Source organism: Miniopterus schreibersii, assembly GCF_964146895.1.
Source record: "Miniopterus schreibersii genome assembly, chromosome: 5".
In the NCBI taxonomy this organism is placed as follows: domain Eukaryota; kingdom Metazoa; phylum Chordata; class Mammalia; order Chiroptera; family Miniopteridae; genus Miniopterus; species Miniopterus schreibersii.
In genome coordinates, this window is record NC_138106.1 from 48,034,302 (window position 1) to 48,057,809 (window position 23,508).

General features: G+C 50.8%; 1 protein-coding gene across 1 annotated transcript in view; it reads left to right on the forward strand.

The window, feature by feature from the left end:
- Positions 1-22,783, forward strand: part of SEMA5B (semaphorin 5B) — a 109,088-nt gene extending 86,305 nt beyond the window's left edge. The window contains exons 5-22 of the mRNA XM_081138474.1: positions 5,379-5,441; positions 5,799-5,897; positions 6,403-6,616; positions 7,301-7,586; positions 9,913-10,048; positions 11,170-11,377; positions 11,487-11,694; positions 16,439-16,556; positions 16,719-16,900; positions 18,017-18,160; positions 18,382-18,529; positions 18,660-18,885; positions 19,044-19,262; positions 19,723-19,893; positions 19,995-20,144; positions 20,395-20,439; positions 20,881-21,086; positions 21,315-22,783. Coding sequence (XP_080994600.1) covers positions 5,379-5,441; positions 5,799-5,897; positions 6,403-6,616; positions 7,301-7,586; positions 9,913-10,048; positions 11,170-11,377; positions 11,487-11,694; positions 16,439-16,556; positions 16,719-16,900; positions 18,017-18,160; positions 18,382-18,529; positions 18,660-18,885; positions 19,044-19,262; positions 19,723-19,893; positions 19,995-20,144; positions 20,395-20,439; positions 20,881-21,086; positions 21,315-21,473 — 2,982 coding nt within the window. The 3' untranslated portion in view covers positions 21,474-22,783. The remainder of the gene's footprint in view (positions 1-5,378; positions 5,442-5,798; positions 5,898-6,402; positions 6,617-7,300; positions 7,587-9,912; positions 10,049-11,169; positions 11,378-11,486; positions 11,695-16,438; positions 16,557-16,718; positions 16,901-18,016; positions 18,161-18,381; positions 18,530-18,659; positions 18,886-19,043; positions 19,263-19,722; positions 19,894-19,994; positions 20,145-20,394; positions 20,440-20,880; positions 21,087-21,314) is intronic.
- Positions 22,784-23,508: the final 725 nt, after the last annotated feature.

Genomic DNA, 23,508 nt, shown 5'->3' on the forward strand with positions numbered 1-23,508 from the left:
AGAGAAGCAAGCCGACTCCCAGAAGGCTCAGAAATTGGGGTGTCAGATATTGTGGAATGTGAGGATGAGGTACAAGCCTAAAAAGGGGGAATGGTTCAGATTCCCTAAATTGAGAGGTTGGAACCCAGATCTCATGTCCCATCCCACACAACCATCCTTTCCTCCATTTTACCTCTCCCCCAACAAAGAGAGACTAAGACCCTTTCTCTAAAGACCCAACTGGTGAGGCTCCAAATTTGATGACTCCACAAAAGGAGAGGACACTGATGAGATCTGAGGCTAGAATGATGTTTCTCCTCTTCCTCTCTTTGTGCAATTTATTTATTGAAGAAATCTGGTCATGTGTCCTGTAGAGTTTCCCACCATCTGGATTTTGCTGATTGCAATCCAAATGGTATAACTTAACATGTCCCCCTATCCTCGGTATCATCTGTAAATTGATTGTGAGATCTAAAAACTTTATTCCATTTAGATTCCAGCAAGATTACTTTATAGGTGTTATTTTATACTTTTTTAAAGAATAGTATTTTATATTCTCTGGCTTTTTATGTTAGCAACTACTGATGATTGTTTCCTGGATCCATTAATTCTTTAGGTGTTATAATATATTAGCTGGACTACTTAGACAAAGAGAAAGTTCTCCTCATCTACTATTTGATTACCCAATGATACAGTCATGTAGAAAGGGCAGAATAAATGTTTGATACTTTGTCTTTATTTAACAGTTGTAAGTATGTGGCAATGGTGGTCAATTAATTTTATTCTATTATTTTTATTACTGCAGACTCATGGCTTTAAACATTGTTATCTATCCATTGCAATTATCTTTCATGACTATCCCATCTTTTGCCACTAGGGGGCTGCTTCAAGTTCGCTTCTGGGTCCCTTGACCCCATGATGTTAGTCATCTTTTGTTGCATCCTTGCTATTTATAAGGAAATATTTCAGGCTCACCTTGAACATTTTCTAACCTCAGAACTGGAATCAGCCATTTCTCTAAGAAGTCTTTGTTCCTTTCAGTGGGAAATGGTTAGAGATTTATTTTCTAATATAAACAAATAGCCCCAAGTCCCCAGACATTTGAGGAAAGCATCTAAAGTGAAAGAGAAAGAACAAAACAAACAGGCAAACAGAATGAAGGAAGCTGTAAGAAACAGGCTCAATGCAAGAAGTAAAGGAAAACATTTAAAAAATTAATTAGAAAAAATAGACTTCTGAGATATAAAAATACATCTTGTTTATAAAACAATAAATTAAAAATATGGAAATTAAAAATGTGATTATGGAAATAAAATTTGAATTTAGAAGATAAAGTTGAAGAAAAATCTCCCAGAAATTAGAACAACAACAAAAAAACAAGAAATGAAAAACAGGAGAGAAATAAGAGAAAACTAGATCAATGCACAAGAGCTAACAGTGGATTGGATTAAGAAGAGTTACAAAAAAAGAAAACAGAGAAAAAGGTGAGGAAGAAATTAAGGACAAAATAACATAAGAAAATTTGCCAAAACAGAGGATGAGTCTTTACACTGAAAGAGCACTGAGTTCCCAAAAGAGACCTGCACTAAGGCACATCAGTGTGAAATTCAGGATTCAGTTACTAAAGAGAAGAACCTAAAAGCTCCTAGAGCCTAAAGAAAATGGTCACTGCCAAAGATGGGATAAGAGTTACATCAGACTTCTGAATAGCAACCCTGGAGTCTAGAAGACAATGGAAGAATAGATGCCTTTAAAATTCTGAGTGAAAAATTATTTTCAGCCTAAAATTCTATACCAAAACTATCAATCAAGTATGAAGATAAGCTGAATCAGACATGCAAGAATTTTTAAAAATTGATCTACCATGTTCCTTTTCTTAGGAAGATACTGGAGATGTGTTCTACCAAAATACATTAATCAAGGAAGAGGGAAACATGGGATTCAGCGAACAGGAGAGGACAGAAGGTAAGTGCCAGGTATAACAAGCAAGCAGTAGGCTTCAGTCTACACTCAGGCAGGAGGAAGAGGATGGGAACTCATAGAATATCTGAACCATTTGTGTGTAGTTAGCAAACAACATCAAGAGGGATTTGTAACGCCTGTTGGGCATTTGGGGAAAATTAGTAATTTGAATTGCAAAACAAGCAAATGAAGAATATTATTCAAGATAATTATGCAATTCAGGCAAAACAAGAAGTTGATCAAGAAAGGATACCTCATCAGAATAGGCAAATTTCCTTAATTCTCAGATGCACATGTTTTCACATTTTTAAAGAGTCTGAGATCAGTCCACGTCTTTCACTTGAAGGCATCTTCCGGTCACTGTTGGCCAGACTGCAGTCCTGATGGAGTTGTCATTGCCTATGCTTGACCTTGGTCATCATTCCTGTGTTCTGATTCTACGACACCAACCAACTGACATTTTAGTCCACTAACCACTTTCGGATTATATGAGGAGGGAATAGGAGTCCTGGTTTGTCTGAAGACCTTCTGTGGACACCTTCCAGTAAGATCAAGAAAGTGCTAGCATACAAACTTGCAGAATGGGGTCAATAGCTTGGAAGAAAATTCTGGAGAACAGCGTGCAGGAGGTAGCTGATCAATGACTCTCTCATCATTGATGTTTCTATCTCTCCCTCTCATTTCCTCTAAAGTAAATAAATAAATAAATAAACAACAACACAAAAAATGAGCACTGACACCTGAATAGAAAAGTGATTCAGAAGAGGTGAACTATGAATTCAAAGAAGGTTTAAGGATACTTAATTCTGCTTACATTTTTCTTTTTTGTGTGCGTAAGACCAATATATGATTAAAAATGTCTAAATAAGAGCCCTGTCAATAAATTTACGTTAAAACTTAAGTAATAAAAGAGTTTGGCAGCGCACATTCTTTCTTAGTGGTTCATGTTACAACCGATGGTGTAATCTAGGGTGTTAGTTGGTAGCAGTGAACAATTTTTACATAGTCATAATACTAATGTCAATACCAATGTTAATTTTTAATTTAAAACATTAACTATTATATTAAAGATAATTAACATTATGTAATTATAATGGGAGGTTGGGGAGGGGTAATGTTTGTGCGCATGGAGGCAGGAGAGAATGGGCATGGGCAAGCGGGGAAAATCTTTACCTCCACAGGGAAGTCAGAAGACAAAGTCAGATTGATACATATTCCTGAGAAACTGAGTAAAAAAACACACAGAGAGAAACAGTTGAAAGTAGTTGTCCTTGGTAAATGAGGTCAGGGTATGGGAGGAGTAGGTTACTCAGGTTTTTTTAAATAATTTTTTCCATACTATTTAACTTTTTCAACTCTGTGCATCATTACTTTGATACAAACAGTTTTTTAAATAAAATAAAAATAAATGACTCAAACCCATTCTGTGCTGTTATTATAAATTTGCATCTTCTTTGCAGGCCATATGTTCTAGCTTTTGGTTTGAGAAATCTATTCGCTGTGAGAGGCTGCAGGATGCAGCAGAGAGAGCTGAGCACTGGTGTCTGTTGTCTGGGTTTGCATCTTGGGTTTGTTGCTTACTAGTTTTGTGACCTTGGGCATACTGCTCAACTTCTTTGGGCTTCATTTTCCTCACCTGTAAAGTGAGCAAAAGGCTGCCTGTTTCACTGGCTGTGCTGAGGATCAAAGAGAGAAGGTGTGTGAAGTCCCTGGCATAGTGCTTGTCCGGGGGTTCAGCCCAGGGTAATTTTATCTAACTCCTCTTGACTGTACACATCTGCCCCCCACCCAGTGGGATTCCCACCCCCTTAGGAACAAGCCTGACCCCTTCAAAGTGCCCCTGTGCTCAGGCACCCCAATGCCCCAGTTAGGCCCTTTGGCCATGGTCCCCCAGAACGTCCCACATTCCAGAGCTTTAGGCCTGGACACCAGCAGTGTTTGTGAGTCACCACTCTTTTCTACCTGATCTTTTCTTTTCGCTTCGGAAGCTGCTGAGGCCCTGGAAGCTGCTGGGGCCCTGTTTATGACAATGGCTCCATTGTTTCTGTCCAAATGAACTCCCTAGCTATGTGGCTACAGGCCAGGGGTCATTTGCCCTTCCCCAAGGTCTGGGAGCAGAGCATGAGCCCCTGGCCTGCCATGGCAGGATGAGCCCAGCCTGCTCATAGGTCTGATTGAGGCATGGCCAAACTTGTCACCTGCTCCTGGATCCAGGGTCTGCAAAAGTCAGCCCTCCCTCTGCCCCACAAAGCAACCATCTTGGGGCTGTGGGTGGGCTGCAATCTGGAAAGCAGAGAGCAGCCCTGCTCGCTCTCCTGGCACCTTCTTGCCCTCTCACATCTGGACCCCTGGAGCTCTGTAGGCAGTGACTTCACAGCTAGAAGGAGCGTTGTTAGAAATTGAAAGCAGGTGTTATTTTATTTTCCTTGTTTGGATAGGAGAGCTGCTTGCTCAGGGCTCCCTCTCCCAGGACAGATAGGCAGTTCATATTTATATATGTGATCCAGAAATATCTAATAAGCCACACACCAGGGCTGTTGACATTGCCTGGACCTGAAGGGTATCCCATCTCCCTCCAGCTGCACTTTCAGAGGCTGGGAGAGACCTTCAGAGAGTAGAAACAGAATAGATGAAGGGGGAGGGGAATGGCCCTCTCCCAGTGCCATAGGCACGTGGGAACATGATAGTGTCCTCTGGGTCCTTGAATGAAAGCTGTGTCCCCAAGCACATTACCCCATGATAGAGCATGCTTGATGCAAGAAGGGAAACAGAGTGCAGAGCTGGGGGCAAGAGGGGTGGAGGGAGGGGAGCAATTCAGAAAGCGGAAGCGCTGGGTCTTTGAGAGGTGGGATAAAGAAAAAAAGCACACAGAGCCCTTGAATCAAGAGTGTGGGTTCCAGTCCCTGCTCTACCGTGTACCAGCAGCAAGTCACAAAGAACCTGAGCTTCTTCATCTAAAAACAACAAAAACACTCTGCAGGGTTGTAGTGGGAAAGTTAAGTAGATCTCCAGTCTCTGAGGTTTGCAAAATCTAGCCTTTCTTGCCTACCACTCATTTGAGGGACATCTGGTGCATAATGGAGGCACATTTCCAGTCTCCCACTCACCTGGGGTGGTCCTGAAGATCCCTCTGGACCACTTCCAGCTCCCTGCTGACCTGGGAAGGAAGGATCGGATTGGGAAGGTCCTAGGACGGAGCTGCATGGTGGTGCAGCGTGAGGAAGCTGTTACTCCAGCCTCCCCTGATCCAAGCAGATGGGGAGGGTGTTGCTCTGGGTAAGGAGATCTGGCAGCACTCTGGGCCCATGTAGATGTTGGTCCTTAACCCTGCAGGCTGTCCCTGACTCTTTCCCAGCTTCCTGTCCACCCCAGACCCCGACAGCTGCTTGCCCTGGTGGTGAGTGGCACAGCTGTGTAACCTCTGTGTCCTCCAACAGGCCACAGAGTGGGCCTCCAACGAGGACACGCGCCGCTCCTGCCAAAGCAAAGGGAAGACTGAGGTATGTGGCCTTGGTGGTCCAGGGCCCTGGCTTGGGGCCAGCAGGAGGCTTGTGGTTTCAGGGATGGACGGGCACCTTGTGGGCACAAGACTCCCTGTGTAGAGGCCCCGACTGGATGAACTGGGGGCTCCTGTGCAGGGGAGGGTCAGCCCTGAGCATCCGAGTGGGCAGTGATGCAGTGAGACGGCCTGGGAGGGAGGTGTGGGGGCAGGGGATGTCCAAGGCTGCCACCTGAACTTCGGGTGGAGCTGGGACACGGGAGTGCTTTTAAATACCTGTGGTGCAGTGGGGAGGGAAAGACACCCAGTGCTGTGCCTGGAGAGCTTGTCCCTTTATTACTTCCCCTTCTTGCTTCAGGAGGAATGTCAGAACTACGTGCGAGTCCTGATTGTCGCTGGCCGGAAAGTGTTCATGTGTGGGACCAATGCCTTTTCCCCAGTGTGCTCCAGCAGACAGGTGGGGGCCGCTCAGGGTGGGACAGTCAGAAAGAGAACCGGGAGGCTTTCTTGCCCAGGCACACAGCCTTGGAGTGGGGTTGCCAAGTTTAGCAAACAACAACCATGAAACCAACCCCAAAACAAGAAAGGATGCCCAATTAGATTTAATTTCTGATAAACAACAAACGATATTTTAGCACAAGTATATCCCATGCAAGATTTTGGGATATGCTTATGCTAAAAAGTTATTATTGTTCATCAAAATTCAAATTTAACTCAGCCGCCTGTGTTTTATCAGTCTACCTTACCGCAGGGGTCAGAGGCTGGTGGAGCTCCTGGCACAACCTCCCCCTCCATGAAGGCTGCTCCCACAGAGAGACTGTGGGGTGGGCATTGAGGAGGATGCTGGGAGGGAGAGGCCCACAGAGGCCAGGGGCCCAGGAGGAAACAAAACGCTGAGGTGAGGAAAAACAGGCAGCCCCTGGATCTCAGGGAAAAGCGCCCCCATCTCCCCGTCATCCCAGGTGGGGAACCTCAGCCGGACTATGGAGAAGATCAATGGCGTGGCCCGCTGCCCCTACGACCCTCGCCACAACTCCACCGCTGTCATCTCCTCCCAGGGGGAGCTCTACGCGGCCACAGTCATCGACTTCTCGGGTCGGGACCCTGCCATCTACCGAAGCCTGGGCAGTGGGCCGCCCCTTCGCACTGCCCAGTATAACTCCAAGTGGCTCAATGGTAAGCAGGCACAGCCCCAATGGTGGGCTCCCCCAGTTCTGACCCACCAGCCCACCCTGACCCCCCATCAGCCCTCCTCCCTGCCCAACCTCTGAAAGGGCTCACACTCACTTCATCAAAAGGCCCAGAGTGGGCGTGTGTTTGCCCGAGGAGAGGGACTCTGGCTGAAATCACAGATGTCCTGAGTACCCAGGACAGGTGGAGGGCAGGCAATGAGGGGAGAGAAAGGAATAGGAATTGATTTGGAGGAGTGGTTATGGGAAAGAAGTGAGTGGGGAGGGTGGCATGAGTTTCCTGCCCCTTGGAGTTGAATCCCTGCTTCTCCACTAACTAGCTCTGTGGCCTTGGGCAAGTGTTGACCTGTCTGTGCCACGATGTTCTCATCTGTAACATGGGGCTAATCACGGTACTAACCTCACAGGCTGTTAAGAGAATAAAATGGCTGATCCATATAAAGTACTCATAGTAGTGCCTGGTACACTGAGTGCTCAGTAATGCACGTTAACTATTGTTATAACTGCACTTTGCATTGGAGGTGGGAATGGTTAGGGCCCCCAGGTCACCAAGCTGGTGGAGGGGTGTCAGGATGCCCATCTGGGAAAACGGAAGTAGGCCATTACTCCCGACTCTGCCCCCTTCCTCCCTGCTGGCCTGACCCACCCCTTGTTCCTCTTCTGCCCACAGAACCAAACTTTGTGGCAGCCTATGATATTGGGCTGTTTGCCTACTTCTTCCTGCGCGAGAACGCGGTGGAGCATGACTGCGGGCGCACCGTGTACTCTCGGGTGGCCCGCGTGTGCAAGAACGACGTGGGGGGCCGCTTCCTGCTGGAGGACACGTGGACCACGTTCATGAAGGCCCGGCTCAACTGCTCCCGCCCGGGCGAGGTCCCCTTCTACTACAACGAGCTGCAGAGTGCCTTCCACCTGCCCGAGCAGGACCTCATCTATGGGGTCTTCACCACCAACATGTGAGTCCCTGCCCCTGGCCACCACTTCCCTGAGACACCGGGACATATTCTGGTCTGGCCTTGCAGCCTGGTGGGCTCAGGAAAGCCCCTCTCTGTCTTGTTCCTTTCTGAATGGGGATTGCCGTGTCTTCTGCAGCGGGTCATCTGAGGATTTTGCAACTTGCTGCCCCTGCAGTGGTCAGCATTTATTCTGGGTTGCTATGAAGGGCAGGCCTAGGACAGATATGAAGAAATAAAAGGAGCTGGATTGCAGCTTCATGAACTTGCTGGTGATGAAAGTGAAATAGCTGCCTTGAATAAGGGGATGGCAGCTCCGGAATGGCCTGGCAGCAGCCTGTTGGGGAGGTTCAGAGGGGCTACTTTATAGTCCCTTCCAACCTCAGGATTCCAGGGCCCTGCTAGCCCTACCCAGCAGAGTCTTCTGGCAATCCTGATTGCACTGGAAAACACAGGCTGGGGATCAGAGCCCTTTGTTTCCCAGGTGTAAGAAAGGTTAACCCTCATGAAGGTCATGAGCCCTCTCCCACCTCCTTCTATGTCAAGGCTGACTCAGTCAGGTGATGTTCACAGAGAGAATGCTGACTGGGTGGCAGAGACCAAGGAAAGCACTTGTTATACAGGACACTGTGCAGGGTTCTTTGTAAGAACATAAGAAACACATGAGCCATAGACAGGTGATTGCTTACCTTGGGCCCCCATCGCAGGTGTCAGATGAGGACCAGATTAGCTATAGGAAGGATAGTGTGAGGGGCTGTCCAGGGATGAGAGTAAAGCTGAGGAGCAGGAGCAGAGAGGCCATCCAGGCCAGGGAGACAGACATGCAGCACAGCCCGCACAGGCCCGGAGCTGACAGCCAGGACTTAATGACCAGCCTGCCAATCAGCACCAGAAGGAGAGCAAAGTGCAAGGGCCACTGGAAAGGCATCAAGGAGAAATATCAACATTAGTGTGGATGGTAAATAGTTTGCATTGGGTGCCTTCTCCATGCCAAGTGCTTGTTGTGCGGCTTGGAGGTGAGGGGGGGTTCCAGGTTATAAGAGCAGATCTATCCCTTAAGGAGCTTACATTCTAGAGGGGGTGATTATTATTAATTGTGATATTAATGTATCAAAAGTTCAATTAGTATATTACAATTTTAATCTAGATAAATGTTACAAAGGCAAAGGGCAGTGAGTGTGCAGAGAAACCTCTAAAGTTATGGAGGGCTGGTAATCAGGGAAGACTTCCTGTAGGAAGTGACATCCACAAGATGAATAGTAATTAACTGGGGGAGAGGAGCAGTCTAGCTCAAGGGAACAACACATGCAAAGTTTCTGGGGAGGAAAAAATGTTTGAGGAACTGAGCCAGAGCAGTGTGGCAAGAGCCTAGGGGGTGTGAAGGAGAAAGACAGGAGAGCAGGTGGAAGGGCTGGGACAGGGAGGACTATGTCCTGCAGGCCTTGTAGACTGCCTTAAGGGTTTTGATCTTTATCCTAAGAAAAATGCGCAATTGAAGGGCTTGAAGCAGGCCAGAGACTAGCTCAGTTGTGCATCTTGAAACACACATTCTGGCTGCTGAGTGGAGAATGAATTAGAGAAGACTAGGCAGGCTGCAGGGGGGCCAGCCCAGAGGACAGTGCAGCATCCGGGGGAGACAACAGGGCTGATACCAGGCAGAAATGGACACATTTGGGAAAGGGGCTAAAAGCAGAAAACAGAACTGAAAACACTTGGTTTAGGGGTGTCATCTCTGAACTGTTCGCATCAGACTCAGAAACATCAGACTCTGTGACTGAGAGTGGTCTTAGAGGTATCTGGCTCAGGGTGTTGTGGGCTGCAATATATCAGTGGTTTGGTAACCCACTTTTTAAAAATAAAATAAGTAAAACAATGGACTGGAATAAAAATATCAGAGTATAATGCATTTAATAAGGGTAAGTATTGTTTCATAAAAATTCATTGCATATGTGTGTATGTGCATATATGCGTGTGTTATACTGAGTTGTAATATACAACATATTTCCTACAGTGGCCATGGATAAAATGTTTGAAAACACTGACTTTATTTGACCCTTCCACAGGAGAAGGGAAGGGAATGAGAAAGTAACACAGAGGAACCCACCAGGACTTCTCATCAGTGGGTCTTTCCCAGAGGGTTTCTAGAGCATGGGGACCATGTTTCCTCCTCTCTGACACCCATCACTCAGACGGCACCAGACTCATCATAGGTGTTTAATCGACCTTGGAGCTGTGCCAGGCAGTGACTAGACTGTTGGCTGTGGGGGTCAAAGAGGGTGCTGAGGCCTATGGGGGGGGGGCCAGCATCCCACCATCTCTTGCCTTTCAGAAATAGCATCGCTGCTTCTGCTGTGTGCGCCTTCAACCTCAGTGCCATCTCCCAAGCTTTCAATGGCCCATTTCGCTACCAGGAGAACCCCAGGGCTGCCTGGCTCCCCATCGCCAACCCCATCCCCAATTTCCAGGTACAGCTTCTCCTCCCTGCCCCTCTCTGCACACATCGCCTTCCACCAGACTACCAGCAACAAGCTGATTCTCAAACCTGTCCCTGCTGGTCTGTGCCCATCTGAGGGGTTCTACAATGGTCCCTTAAGAGGGTGGTAATCTCTAAGACTGTGGAACAAGAAGGGTAGAGAGGTTGGGACACAGCAAGGGAGCATGCTCTGAGCCATCTCTAAATGTGACCCCACCTCCAGGGAGGTAGGGAGGTGGGATCTCAGTTCTACTCAGTGTAGGGACCAGGAGAGCACACATGATCTGTCTAGCCAGAATTTGGGGATTTTAGCTGGAGTTTGCTTTCAGTCTACATGGATACTAGTGCCTGGAGGGTCTCTGAATGCCAGGAGTGGTGAGGGCACTGGGTGCCTTGCGTAGTATGAGCAACCCCAGTGCTGTGACAGAGAAGGGGAAAGACCCATGGGGCAAAGGAAGCTACTGATGGTGGACTTTCATATCCATCCAACTTCCTGCCCAGGCCAGAATGGAGCAGGGAAAGGCCTCAGGCCTTGCAGTCCAACAGTCTTGACCCAGATCTAGCCCTCTCTCTATGTGACCTTGGGCAAGTCACTCAACTTCTTTGAGTCGCTTTTTCTTTATCTGTTATGTAGGGATAATTCCATTGACCTCATAGATACGTGTGAGGTCTCTGCAATGTAGTAGGTGCTCAATAAATGATAGTTGCTTTCCAGTTTTGGTTTGGAAGGCAGAAGAACTTAAGCAGGTAGGGACACAGGAGAGGGAAGGCAGGGTTTGGCCCAATGGGGGGGGGGGAGGACACCTACAGCAACATCGTGAGATCAGAGGACACTTGTTATCCCACTCCAATAATCAGTTTTTAGATAATCCAGTCCCCTTTGCATCTCCCCCTCTTCTTCCCCAGCCCTGGTAGGTCCTTCCTGTCCCGTCTCCCCAGCCTGTTTCCCTTAGTTCCCATAGAAAAGGCTTCTGGTCCTGGAAGAGGGTGCAGGGGGCTCAGCGGGGATGCTGGGGGAGGCCTGAAGAATCGGAGTGTGCCCGTGACCACTTGTGTTCCAATGAGGAAGGAGGGAGCTAGGGGATTGCACGTGTGACTGGCCTCCCTGCGCAGTGCGGCACCCTGTCGGAGGTGGGCCCCAACGAGAACCTGACGGAGCGCAGCCTGCAGGACGCCCAGCGCCTGTTCCTGATGAGCGAGGCCGTGCAGCCCGTGACGCCCGAGCCCTGCGTCACCCAGGACAGTGTGCGCTTCTCACACCTCGTGGTGGACCTTGTGCAGGCGAAGGACACACTCTACCATGTGCTTTACATCGGCACTGGTGAGCCCACCAGCCGCATCTGGGCGCAGAGTGGGAGGAGGCTGAGGGGCTAGGGCTGGGGCTCTGAGGTTCCCGGCCCTTTAAGGCCACCCTCATCTGACCCTTCCAGAGTCGGGCACCATCCTGAAGGCACTGTCCACCACTAGCCGCAGCCTCCGCGGCTGCTACCTGGAGGAGCTGCAGGTGCTGCCCCCCGGGCGCCGCGAGCCCCTGCGCAGCCTGCGCATCCTGCACAGCGCCCGCGCGCTCTTCGTGGGGCTGAGCGACGGGGTGCTGCGCGTCCCGCTGGAGAGGTGCGCCTCCTACCGCAACCAGAGGTAAGCGGCGCGCGGCGGACCTCCCCGGGCTGATCCCCACCAATCGTGCAGTCGAAGGAACGCTTTGAAGTTTGTTGGATGGGGGTGTCATCCTGACTCAGTCTCCAGCTGTGTGCCTTTGAACAAGTCACTTAACCTCTCTGAATCTTGGTTTCCTCCTCATAAAATCTCCGCGGGTTTTTGGCAGGGCTTTGTGAAGGTTAATTGGGATAATCAGCATAAGCCACTTGTCACTGCCAGGAGGTGTGATGGTCGCTGCTGTCATCCCTGTTGTCATCAGCCCCATAGTTAGAGCCCACTTGATTTCTCCTCAGTCTCCTCTGTTCAGAGAGTGGTCTTTATCTTTAAAACCACAGTGCTTGTTACGGAGAGGTGGGGGCAGATGAGAGATAAGAGGCACAGAGGCCTGGCTTGGGTGGGGTGGAGGTGAAGAACCACGTGGAGACTGCATACCTTTCCCAACTACTTCCGAGATCAGTTCTCCATACCTTAGCTTCAGGTGGATTCACACACTTGGCAACAGCGATACTGGCATTTAGAGGGAAAACAAAAGCTATCCCAAAGCCAAATGGAGATACAGCTCAGCCTCTGACCACGTGAACCTCCCCGAAGCTGCACCCCCTCATTTTTGAGCTAATAAAAAACTGCCTTTAGCTGGCATAGCCACAGCCCACATGGGCTCCTGTGGCCTTTGCAACATAGAGACCTCCTGGCTGTACCCATCTGTCCTTGGGATTTGGGAGACACATGGATTTCCTGCTGTCAAGGATTGTCCTCCAGCCCCAGTGGGGTGTGCTGGGAGCTGGGCAGAGGCCTGGAGGGCAGGGGAAGAGGCTAGATAGTCCTGATGTGGCAGCCAGGGGGGAGGGGGAGGGGTGGCAGTGGGCAGACAGTCAAGCTCTCCTCAGCCCCAAATATTCACTTAGCCCTCCCGTGGTCAGAGCACTTTGCAGGGCTGTCAGTGTGAGAGAAGCGAGGCAAGGTGAAATAAGCCTAGAGCACTTTCATTTCCCTCAGAGCTCTGAACGTGTGGTTGGGGAGAGAGATCTTGGCTTGTATCTAATGTGGGTGGAGAGACGGGGTGTATGTAGCAGGAGGGACTCATACGCTAGAATTGGACACACCTGGGCTTCCATCTCAGCTCCACTGCCTACTAACTATATGATCTTCAAGTTCCTCAACCTTTCGGGCTTCAGCTTTTTCATTGGGAAGATAGGAAATGGTGATGGAGCAAATGATATTAGAGTTTAATATTCATGAAGCACTTACCCAGTGAGTCATAAGTGGTAGCTAGTGTCCTTATGCCTTTTTATCCCCAGAAGTGCATTTAGGGGCCTCCAACCTCCTGGGCTTTCTGGAGTCTACAGTCTCCAGCCTTGAATACAGACAGGGCTACTTGGCGATGAATCACAGGCTACCTGAGGATGGCATTTCCCCCATTGCTTGTGTTCTTTAACTCTTGTGTTGTCATTCAACTTTTCACATGGGCCTTGTTCTTTAAGAGGTTGTAAATCCTTGAAGGCAAACTCAGTGTCCAGTATTTTTTATATTCTGCCAGGGGCCACACCCAGCCAAAGCATAAAGTGGCCTTCCCCACATGACTGCTCCTTCCTGATTTGGCCTGAAAGGATGTTGGTGCAGGAGAGGAGTGAGGAATGGGGCTGGAAAGTGGATTGATGCCACCTGAGAATGCCAAGGGAGGATTTTGATTCGAACCCTGTGATTGTGGGCACTGACGTGGTCTTAGAGCAGTGGAGTGAATGACAGGCAGCGTGAATGGGTGTTTTACAAAGATCAATCAGACAGTGGCGGGCAGCACTGTCGTGGGGCAGATGGTCAGCCAGCGTGAGCTAATGTGGCTCTAGCCAGATATGAACTAATGGGGTCTGCAGTATAATGAGAGAAAGATGCCACCAGGACATGTCCCCACACATGGTGCTGCAGTGAGGGGACGTGCAGGTTGCATAGTGTGGCCAGGTGTAACAGCAAGTGAGTAAGAGGTCAGTTGGGAATCTGAAACTTTCATCCTATTTGGCTTCCTGAGTTTGGGGTAAGAGACATTTATGTGTACAATGAAAACTGCCATAAAGCTATAGGTGGATGTAAAAATGGAAAACGTGAGGTTTCATTATTGCAAAGTTAATAAAATGACCAAAGTAAACCTGAGCAGCCACCACACTGTGCACTCCAGAGCATGGAAGCCAACTGTCTATCATACAATGTTACCAGAATTTGCACAATATGAGGTGGGTTGACACAGGGTTTTATCCTAGGATAGGCATTTCACCTCATTCCTTCCAAAGCTGGCAGGAGACGAGGGTGGGCAAGCAGAGCAGGCCCCCTCCTCTGCCCAGAATCCAGGGGCTTGTGTCCAGCCCCCTCCTTTCACTCAGGCAAATCTCAGTTCCATGGGGCACAGCCAGAACCCTAGCCTGGCCAGGGAGGGACCGGGCTCACAGGAGGCGGAGCAGAGGCGATGAACGCTGGCTTGGCTCTACAAAGCAGGTGTTTTATGCATGAACCACCCCTTACTCCTTCCAGCACGCCGATCAGGCTGCACAGGAGGGGCATGGCCTCTGTCCCAGCTCCCTCGGGAAGGAGGCTCAGAGAGCATCTCCTCCTGACTCCTCTCCCTGCCAGGGGGCCTTGGGCCACCCTGCTGCCATCTTCAATAACAGCTACGCTCGCAAGCTCCTGGGACAACCATTGCTACCCTGGACAGCTCCCAGCTACAGCCTCGCCGCATGGTGCTGGAAACTGCCTGCTTGCAACTTCCACCATCCATCTCTGTCCTGCATCTGAGCCCCGGGAATGAACCTGTTCGCTTCTGTAATGGCTGCTTGAGACATTGCAGTAAACAAGGCATGGTGATGCATTATTGGTCTGATGGCTGCTCTTACGAAAGAAACTCTAAAGTGGCACCCAATCCTCCAGGCAGAGACACACTTTAATTCTTCCCTGCTTGGAGCTTTAATTTTCTTAAGAATGTTTCCTGCTCTGTAAGCTTTGGAGTTTCATTTGGAAAAAGCAGTGAATGAGGACCCGAGGGCTCAGGCACCAGCCCCAGGGCTGAGAGGGTGGGGGACCCCCATTGAGTGGGGAGGGGGAGCTGGGGCTAGAATCTACTCTGAGGCTTTTCTTGTTCTGTCCTGGGTTGGAGAGAAAAGGCACTTAATCTCTTGGCTTTGGAGTGTTTACAAAAGTGGCCCCGAAACAGCAGGTCTCAACCATGCTATTCATTAGAATCACCTGGGGAGTATTTAAAAGCTTCCAGTGCCTGGGCCTGCTCCAGTCCAAAGGCCCAGATAAAAGCAGGTTTTCGTTTGTTTGCTAAGTTATTTATTTATTTATTTATTTATTTTTAGTATTTGAATGAGTTGTGTGTTTTTTATTGTTCAAAATATTACAGATGTCCCTTTTTCTCCCCATTGACCCCTTCCACCCCGCCTCACCCCCCTCCTCTGTCCCTCACCACACCATTGTCTGTTTGCTAAGCTTTTTAAAAGATCCCCAGGAGATTATAATTTGCAGTGAAGACTGGGAACCACTGTTCTAGAACTGGCTAGGCCCTAGGCCCTAGATGAAAGAAGTAGCATGAGGCAAATTGCATTTCTCCTGGATCTTCTGCTTTTATCTTGTGTAAACTGATTCAAATTTTCTGCTCTTATCCATTTTTTTCTCCTGGCAGACTTTTGTTTTTGATAGATAGCATCTTATTTATTATTATTAATAACCACTAGTCATGGCTAGTTCTTTTTTTAATTTAATGTCTGATGCTTATAAAGTGCAATATCAGCTGCTCCTAGAGTGTGTACCCCTTTCTGAGAGCTGGGGGAATACACTCAGGAGTGGGCTCTACTGGTTGAATTTGCTAGCAGCCAATTTGGTCCAAATGTCAGCCAGTGAGCAGAATCTCAAAATCACAGGTTGCTGGGACTACGTTTGCACATGTATTGTATTTAGTCCCACGATGTCTAGTTTGACACATTCTGCTGATGAAACGCCCCCAAATCAAACCACTGATCCTAGAAGAAAATATGAGCACACTATACTGTACAGTTTATACAAACTGTGCTTGAGTGAATAAAGTGGAGTCAGATTCTTGAGTAACAGATGAGTGTTCTGCATTCCCAGGTGGGCCAGAGTATGGTCCTAACTCACTGAAGCTCCAAGCATGGCCTCCCTTATACAAGGTCATGGGTTGCTGGGGAAGGGACAGCACTGTCTTCTTTGACCTCTGCTGGTGACAAGGGGGAAGCTCCACCCTCTTCTCTATAAGGTCTTTCATAAAACCTCTTTTCTCTCTGGAGCCTGGTCTGGAGACATGATCTATTGAACTCACTAAAAATAAAGAACTCACCTGACAGGTGACTCTCCCTGAAGTTTCAAGAGAAATGAAGTATTCTATCTTGGAGACACCAAAAGGGGCAACCCGTTGACTTTTCTGTGTATCCCTTTAGCCCTCAACATCCCTGGCCCCTTTGGCCAATGGAAAGTCCCTCTGCAGACTCCATGGGAACAATAAGAGTAGCTTCCTTATTGGCTTGTTACATTAAATTCTTTCACGCTTCTAAAGCACTTAAAATGATGCCTGGCACACAGTAAGTGTTCAATGAACTTATCATTGTGGAGGGTAACTGGATTTGGAAAGGGGTGCCCAGAGGGGAGTGGCCAGGTGTGTTCTTGCGATGCTGGTGAGGCTGGGAGGCCAGTGGGCTTGAGTGTCAGGACCTCTGTCTGGTAGGGCATGCCTGGGAGCACGGGATCCATACTGCGGCTGGGACGGGAAGCAGCAACGTTGCAGCACGCTGGAGGACAGCTCCAACATGAGCCTCTGGACGCAGAACATCACAGCGTGTCCTGTGAGAACCCCTTTGTGCCACCCCTCCCAGAACTTCTCCCCACTATTACAGGCTTTGACTCCCCAGCAGAATCCAACATCCCCTAGAACCTTGTGCCTTCCCTACCCCTGCCTTATATGACTGGACACCCCCCCCCCCCAACCCCTGGATGTGTGTCTGCAGGTGCGGAATGTGACTCAGGATGGGGGCTTTGGCCCGTGGTCACCATGGCAACCATGTGAGCACTTAGATGGGGACAACTCAGGCTCTTGCTTATGTCGGGCTCGAGCCTGTGACACCCCCCAACCCCGCTGTGGGGGCCAAGACTGTGTGGGGCCAGCCATCCACATCGCCAACTGCTCCAGGTATGTGAGGATACAGGGCTTGCATGGCTACTGTCTTAACCTAGACTGCGGCACCCGCAGCCAGGTGTCTGCCCTGAGGGATGGAAACCACTTCAGGGTTCTGCAAGGGACTAGACAAGTAGCTAAAGTCTGAGGCAGGAAGCGTGAGCCCTGGGGGACTTTCCATTCTAGTGGGAGAGAAGTTCTGCCTTGTGGGAGCTCGTGATACAAAGAGGAAGGCTAGACAGACATGGGAGTCACCCCTGGACAGATTTTAGCCTTAATAAGCCTTACTGTCCTAAACATGAGGGACAGCATGGGATGCTGGTAAGGCAGGCAGACCTGGTGCCAATCCTGGATTGCCACTGTCTGGAGGTGTGACCTTGGCCACGCCACCTATCCACTCTGAGCTTCTCTAGGTGAGGGTTACACTCCCAACCCCAAGGGTTGTTGAGAGGGTTACAGGAGGTATTATATATAAAGTGCTTGCACACTGCCTAGCACCTGGGGAGTCCATAAAGTAGTTATCACAACTAATCCACAATTCTGGACACTCTTAAAATAACTTAATTCTGTATACATTTATTAATTGAACTGTCACAACAACCTCATGGTAGTAGGAATACAATCATTATCCTTACTTTAAAGATAAGAGTATGATGAGGCACACGGAAGGTTTCAGTAGCTTGCTCAGGCTTATACAGCCAGTAAACGGTAGAGCCAAAATTTGAAAATTGGAGTCAAAGTAGACAAGAGTGGGTGGTGTCTGAGTTTGGAGCAATGCACGTGCAGTGGTAGAACAGGGAAGGGAGCATGCCTATGAGTGCAAGGGTTGGCTAACCAAGAAGGTTGAAACAAAGTTTGCACATTGGAAAGGCAACTGGGGCCTTCTCTAGAGAATGCATCCTTTTGCCCTGTGAGTAGAGGTCATGTCCTGTCTCTGTACCCTTAGTCTTGAGCACAGCCTGACATATGCCAGAAGGCTCTCAAGACATGTTTGAGGAATGAATGAACAAATGAATGAATGAATCACTGTCTGGCCCTTCCTGACAACAAAATCCAACTGCCCAGAGGTAGACTAGATCAGAGAAGCTAGGGCTCAGAGGTCATCTGTCTCTGTCCCCTCCGACCCCCCAGGAATGGGGCGTGGACCTCGTGGTCGTCGTGGGCCCTGTGCAGCACGACCTGTGGGATAGGATTCCAGGTCCGCCAGCGAACTTGCAGCAACCCCGCTCCCCGCCACGGGGGCCGTATCTGCGTGGGCAAGAGCCGGGAGGAGCGGTGAGCTTGGCTGTGGCTGGGGATTTCTGAGACGGAGAAGCTAGCCCTGAGGTCCCAGACTTTGGGGGGGGGGGGGGCGGCTCCGTAGAAAATAGCCGGGATTTTCCGGGCCACTCAGTGGATTCCTGTCCTCCCCAGTTTGCACTCCCAGGGACCTCCTATTAGGGAAGGGGGTGCTTGCTCCCTAGAGTGATGACCCTCTCCCTTCATACCCCCCTCAGGTTCTGTAACGAAAACACACCTTGCCCGGTACCCATCTTCTGGGCATCCTGGGGCTCCTGGAGCAAGTGTAGCAGCAACTGTGGGGGCGGCGTACAGTCCCGGCGTCGGGCCTGTGAGAACGGCGACTCCTGCCCGGGCTGCGCAGTGGTGAGGGCCTGGGCGGGCCCTGGGGCGCGGGCGGGACCGGGGACCTGCAAGCGCGGCCAGGGCGGGGCGGACCGCAGGGGAGGCCTGGGGGCTGCAAGGCTGTGAAACAGCGCCAGCTCCCATCCCCAAGGAATTCAAGACGTGCAACCCTGAGGGCTGCCCCGAAGTGCGGCGCAACACGCCGTGGACCCCGTGGCTGCCGGTGAACGTGACTCGGGGCGGGGCGCGGCAGGAGCAGCGATTCCGCTTCACTTGCCGCGCGCCCCTGCCCGACCCCCACGGCCTGCAGTTTGGTAGGAGAAGGACAGAGACCCGAACCTGCCCCGCGGACAGCTCCGGAACCTGCGACACGGACGGTACAGGCCCTCACCTGCCCCCGCCTCCCCCGCCGTCCTCCCTCCCAGGCCCGGGGCGAGGGGGCAGGTGCGGGGGTGGCGGGGAGCTCAGCGCGGGCGGAACGCACGGTTTGGAAGAAGCGCGCGTTGCTGAGGCCGGCCCTTCCTCCCACCCCCAGCCCTGGTGGAGGACCTCCTGCGCGCAGGGGGCACAGCCCAGCACGTGGGGAGCGGGGGCTGGGCCGCCTGGGGCCCCTGGTCGTCCTGCTCCCGGGACTGCGAGCTGGGCTTCCACTTCCGAAAGAGGACCTGCACGAACCCCGAGCCGCGCAACGGGGGCCTGCCCTGCGTGGGCGACGCCACTGAGTACCAGGACTGCAACCCCCAGGCTTGTCCAGGTAACCCTGCACTAAGTAATCTTGGTTCAGGGAAACCCCCGCCTAGGCAAACCTCCACCCGGGGAACCCTCATCCAGGATGCTCAAGTGATCTCTTCTCTCTGCCAACTCTGTGCAAGGGGCCCCAGAACAATTTCTTGTCCTGAACAGGACTCAGCAGCTACTCCCACAGAGCGAAGCTTTTCCTCACCTTCCTGTCACTTTTTTTCTCTCCTCTAGTGGTTAGTCAGATAAGGAGCTTGTTTTGAGTTGGTTTTTGATGACTCCTTGCAGCCTGCATTTCCCTTGCTCCCCCTGACAGGGAAGGGCCTCTTGCCAACAGAGCTGTGGGAGTGGGGGTGGGGCGGGTGTTGAGGTCTGTGTGGCCCAGGACAGGGATGGCCTTGCCCTGGATGGGGTAGAAGACTGTCTTAGTCCTGCCTGCACCTGCAGCTCCCCTCACACACCGCGTCCCCTTGTAGTGCGGGGCGCCTGGTCCTGCTGGACCTCCTGGTCCCCGTGCTCAGCCTCCTGCGGTGGTGGCCACTATCAACGCACACGTTCCTGCACCAGCCCTGCACCCTCCCCAGGCGAGGACATCTGTCTGGGATTGCACACAGAGGAGGCACTGTGTGCCACGCAGGCCTGCCCAGGTACTGAGTACATCTGGCCAGGGCTGGGGGCACCATGGAGCCCTCTAATCCCCACCACAGGGTGCTGGGGCAGTTAACCTCATCCCAACCCACCACCACAGAAGGCTGGTCACTGTGGTCTGAGTGGAGTGCATGCACTGAGGACGGAGTCCAAGCCCGCAGCCGGCACTGTGAGGATCTGGTCCCAGGGCCCAGCACCTGTGCTGGAAACAGCAGCCAGAGCCGCCCCTGCCCTTACAGCGAGATACCTGGTAGGCCTCCCAGCCAGCAACTTCACACCAATGCTTCCCACTGAGCCCCCAACTTCCTTCCCCCTCTGCAGCATGTATGTGGGGGGCGGGGGGCGGGTACAGGATGGAACATCAGGGTGGGAGGCACATAGCCCCAGGTCTATCCCACAGCTCAGTGCTGACCCAGAGGTCCTCCCAGAGACATACCTAGCCCCAGAGAGACCCCTCTCTTCTCCCTGCCCCAACACCTTCCCTGTTTGTCTTTCTGCAGTGATCCTGCCTGCCTCCAGTGTGGAGGAGGCCACCGGCTGTGGAGGTAAAAGGAACATGCCCTGCCCCCCGTTTATGACAATGTTCTTCTTCCCCTCCTCTTCAAGGAGACCCACCTTACTTTGAAATCTAGAACCTCTTCACCTCCCGCTCCAGACTGACAAAACTTGTGGAGGTTCCCCACTGCTTTAGACCATGTAGAGGGCATTCTGGGCAGTTTCACTCATGCCCCCAACTAAGAGACAGTCATCAAGTCTGTATTTAAGAAGAGTCACCCAACTCCACATCCTCTGTTTGCCCCTGACCCAAGCCATAGGTGGTTCTGTGAGAGAGGCCCCTGGTGAGGGGCTGCTCAGCCTTCCTGTTTCCATTGGCTCTGGCCTCAAAGCTCTTTCCTTTATATCTCAGAGCCTCCTATTGGGAGGCAGTCGGGAGGCTCTCTTCTGCACAATGGCCCTTTCCTTACCACTTACCTCTCCCTCCCCAGGGTTCAGTCTCATCCACCTGGTAGCCACTGGTGTTTCCTGCTTCCTGGGCTCTGGGCTGCTGACCCTGGCAGTGTACCTGTCCTACCAGCACTGCCAGCGCCAGTCCCAGGAGTCCACACTCGTCCATCCTGCCACACCCAACCACCTGCACTACAAGGGTGGGGGCACCCCTAAGAAAGAGAAGTATACACCCATGGAGTTCAAGGTAGGACCCCTCCTGTAGAAGCAGAGGGCAGGGTGATGAGTACAGTGGTTCTGGCTCTAAGGTGGGCATACGGGGCTGGGTACTTGGGAGAGAGCAGTGATGTTGTGAACAGAATATTGTGTCAACAGAATGTCCTTTCATTGACTGGCTCCTGATCTCCTTGACCTGGCTGTCCACTTTCTCCATCTGTCCCTTTACCCCTTCTTTTGTTCCTTCCTTCTCCTACAGACCCTGAACAAGAATAACTTGATCCCTGATGACAAAGCCAGCTTCTACCCATTGCAGCAGACCAATGTGTACACAACTACCTACTACCCCAGCCCACTGAACAAACACAGCTTCCGGCCCGAGGCCTCACCTGGACAACGGTGCTTCCCCAACAGCTGATACCACTCTCCTGGGGACTTGGGCTCCTTGCCTTCCTGAGGCACAGAGCAAGTGGAGATGGGACTGTGGAGCCAGTTTGGTTTTCTCCTGCACTAGGCCAAGAACTTGCTGCTGTGCCTTGTGGGAGTCCCATCCGGCTTCAGAGAGCTCTGGCTGGCAGTGACCATGGGAGAGAGGGCTGGCTTCGGGCTGGCACATGGCTGCAGTTCCAGCTCAGCCCAGGTCTCTCATGGCCTTCTTTTGACTCACCGTCATGCTCACCTCCCCTGCCATGTCTGGGTTGTGGACCTATTGGGCATGTGAAGAATTGGAGAGTGGAGATGGCAGGAGGGCAGGCTCTTAGGTTTGGGTTGGAAACGATAGCTATGTGGCCATCACAGGCCAAGTCTGCCCCTCTCTGGCTGGCCCCAGAAAGGGCCTGGGCTACAACCTGATTATTTTTTAAAAGAATTAACCCAATGGCCTCAGAAGCTCTGGATTTTCTGCCCAGGGTTGGGCCACTGTGGTGCTGCCTAAGTGTGACAGAGGGACCACGGCCAGCACAGGTTGTCCACCTGTGCCTAGCAGTGTGTACTGTGCCCAGGGACATACCTCTGGTCAGAGGCAGTGAGGGCTGAGGACTGAAGACTCATCTTTGCTGAGAAGCCCTTTAATCTGGGCTAGCATAGGCCTCAGCCTTGCCCTCTGAATGCACAAAAGGTGGCCCAGGAGAGAAGGAGGCAGGAGCCCAGCCTCCATGCCATTATGGAGACTGTCTTCTAGTTGCTGCTCTAAAGAGCTGTTGGCTGAGAGCCACTTGGGAGTTGCTGACCCCTCATATGTTCAGGAACACACACACACAATCACAACCTGCTACAGCAACAAAAAGGATGTTGGGCTGTGGCATTATTATTAAAGATGCTATCCAGTCTCCAAATGCAACTTTGTCTTCGTGCATATGCGTGTGGGCTCCTCTTGGCATGGTCTAGTCAGAGAACCACACTGTGGTGACAGATGGTCTTCTCAGGGTGGAAGAAATGACCCAAGTAAAGTTTGACTTTAATAGAGGATATCTTTCCATTTGTGAGTACAAACACACGTCTTTTTTTGGAAAAGAGATTAGGGACAGACAAATCCATAAGTGGGAACACAAGGTATGCCAAAGGCGACACAACAGGAGAGATTTCTGCCTAGGCCATTTAGCAGCTTTTCCAGGCAACAGCTCCAGAGTGGAAATGTGTGAATCCAGCAGGGGAGTATTGATGAGGGTTATTTTATGAGGTTTTTACAATGCTGAGTTTAATAAAATCAAAGTTGACTGAGAAATGAGTAAACCTGTGTGGTGGGGGGAACCCCATGTAGTTTTTGCTGGATTAAATAACAATCACCTCAAAGCCTCAGCCCACCAAATCAATAGTACTGTTTTGGAGGAGAATGATGGACGTGTTAAATTTAAGAGCAATTTCCTCACTTAATTGGCTGGATCAATTCTCATAGGATTCCCAACAAAATCTACTTGTAGGTCATGCTAAAAGGCTATGATACTAGTGGTAGAGGAGGAAGAAAAGAGCATTGCTGGACCCCATGTCCTGACACCCCTTGTGCTTGCTGGGACAGCTGAAATAGCAGCATCCTCAGGCCAGGGTGGAGCCCAGTCAAAGAGCTCAGGGGATGAGGAGTATTTCTGCAACTTTGGGATTTCTCACTGGATTTCTGTTAGCCCCACGACTCCAGAACTTGTTGGGGGCCTGGGGTGTGTGTTAGATATTGGGGTCTTATATTCCCTTGGAACTGGTAGAGCCAGTAAAGTTCAAGAGTATTTGAGGGCCCAGTATACCATCTTCCCAAGGGCCACTCATGTATGGCCAAGTGGAGGGAGTTAGATAGATCTGTAGGAAGTAGTCATGGAAAATTCCCAGGTAATGCCCACCCCCTATTGACTGGAATGGCGTCAGTGGGAAGAAATTGGCAAAACATCATACCACACACACACTGAATTATCTCTTTATGAAGACTGTTGTGGTTTTGGAGGCATGACCATTCAGAATGCATGAAG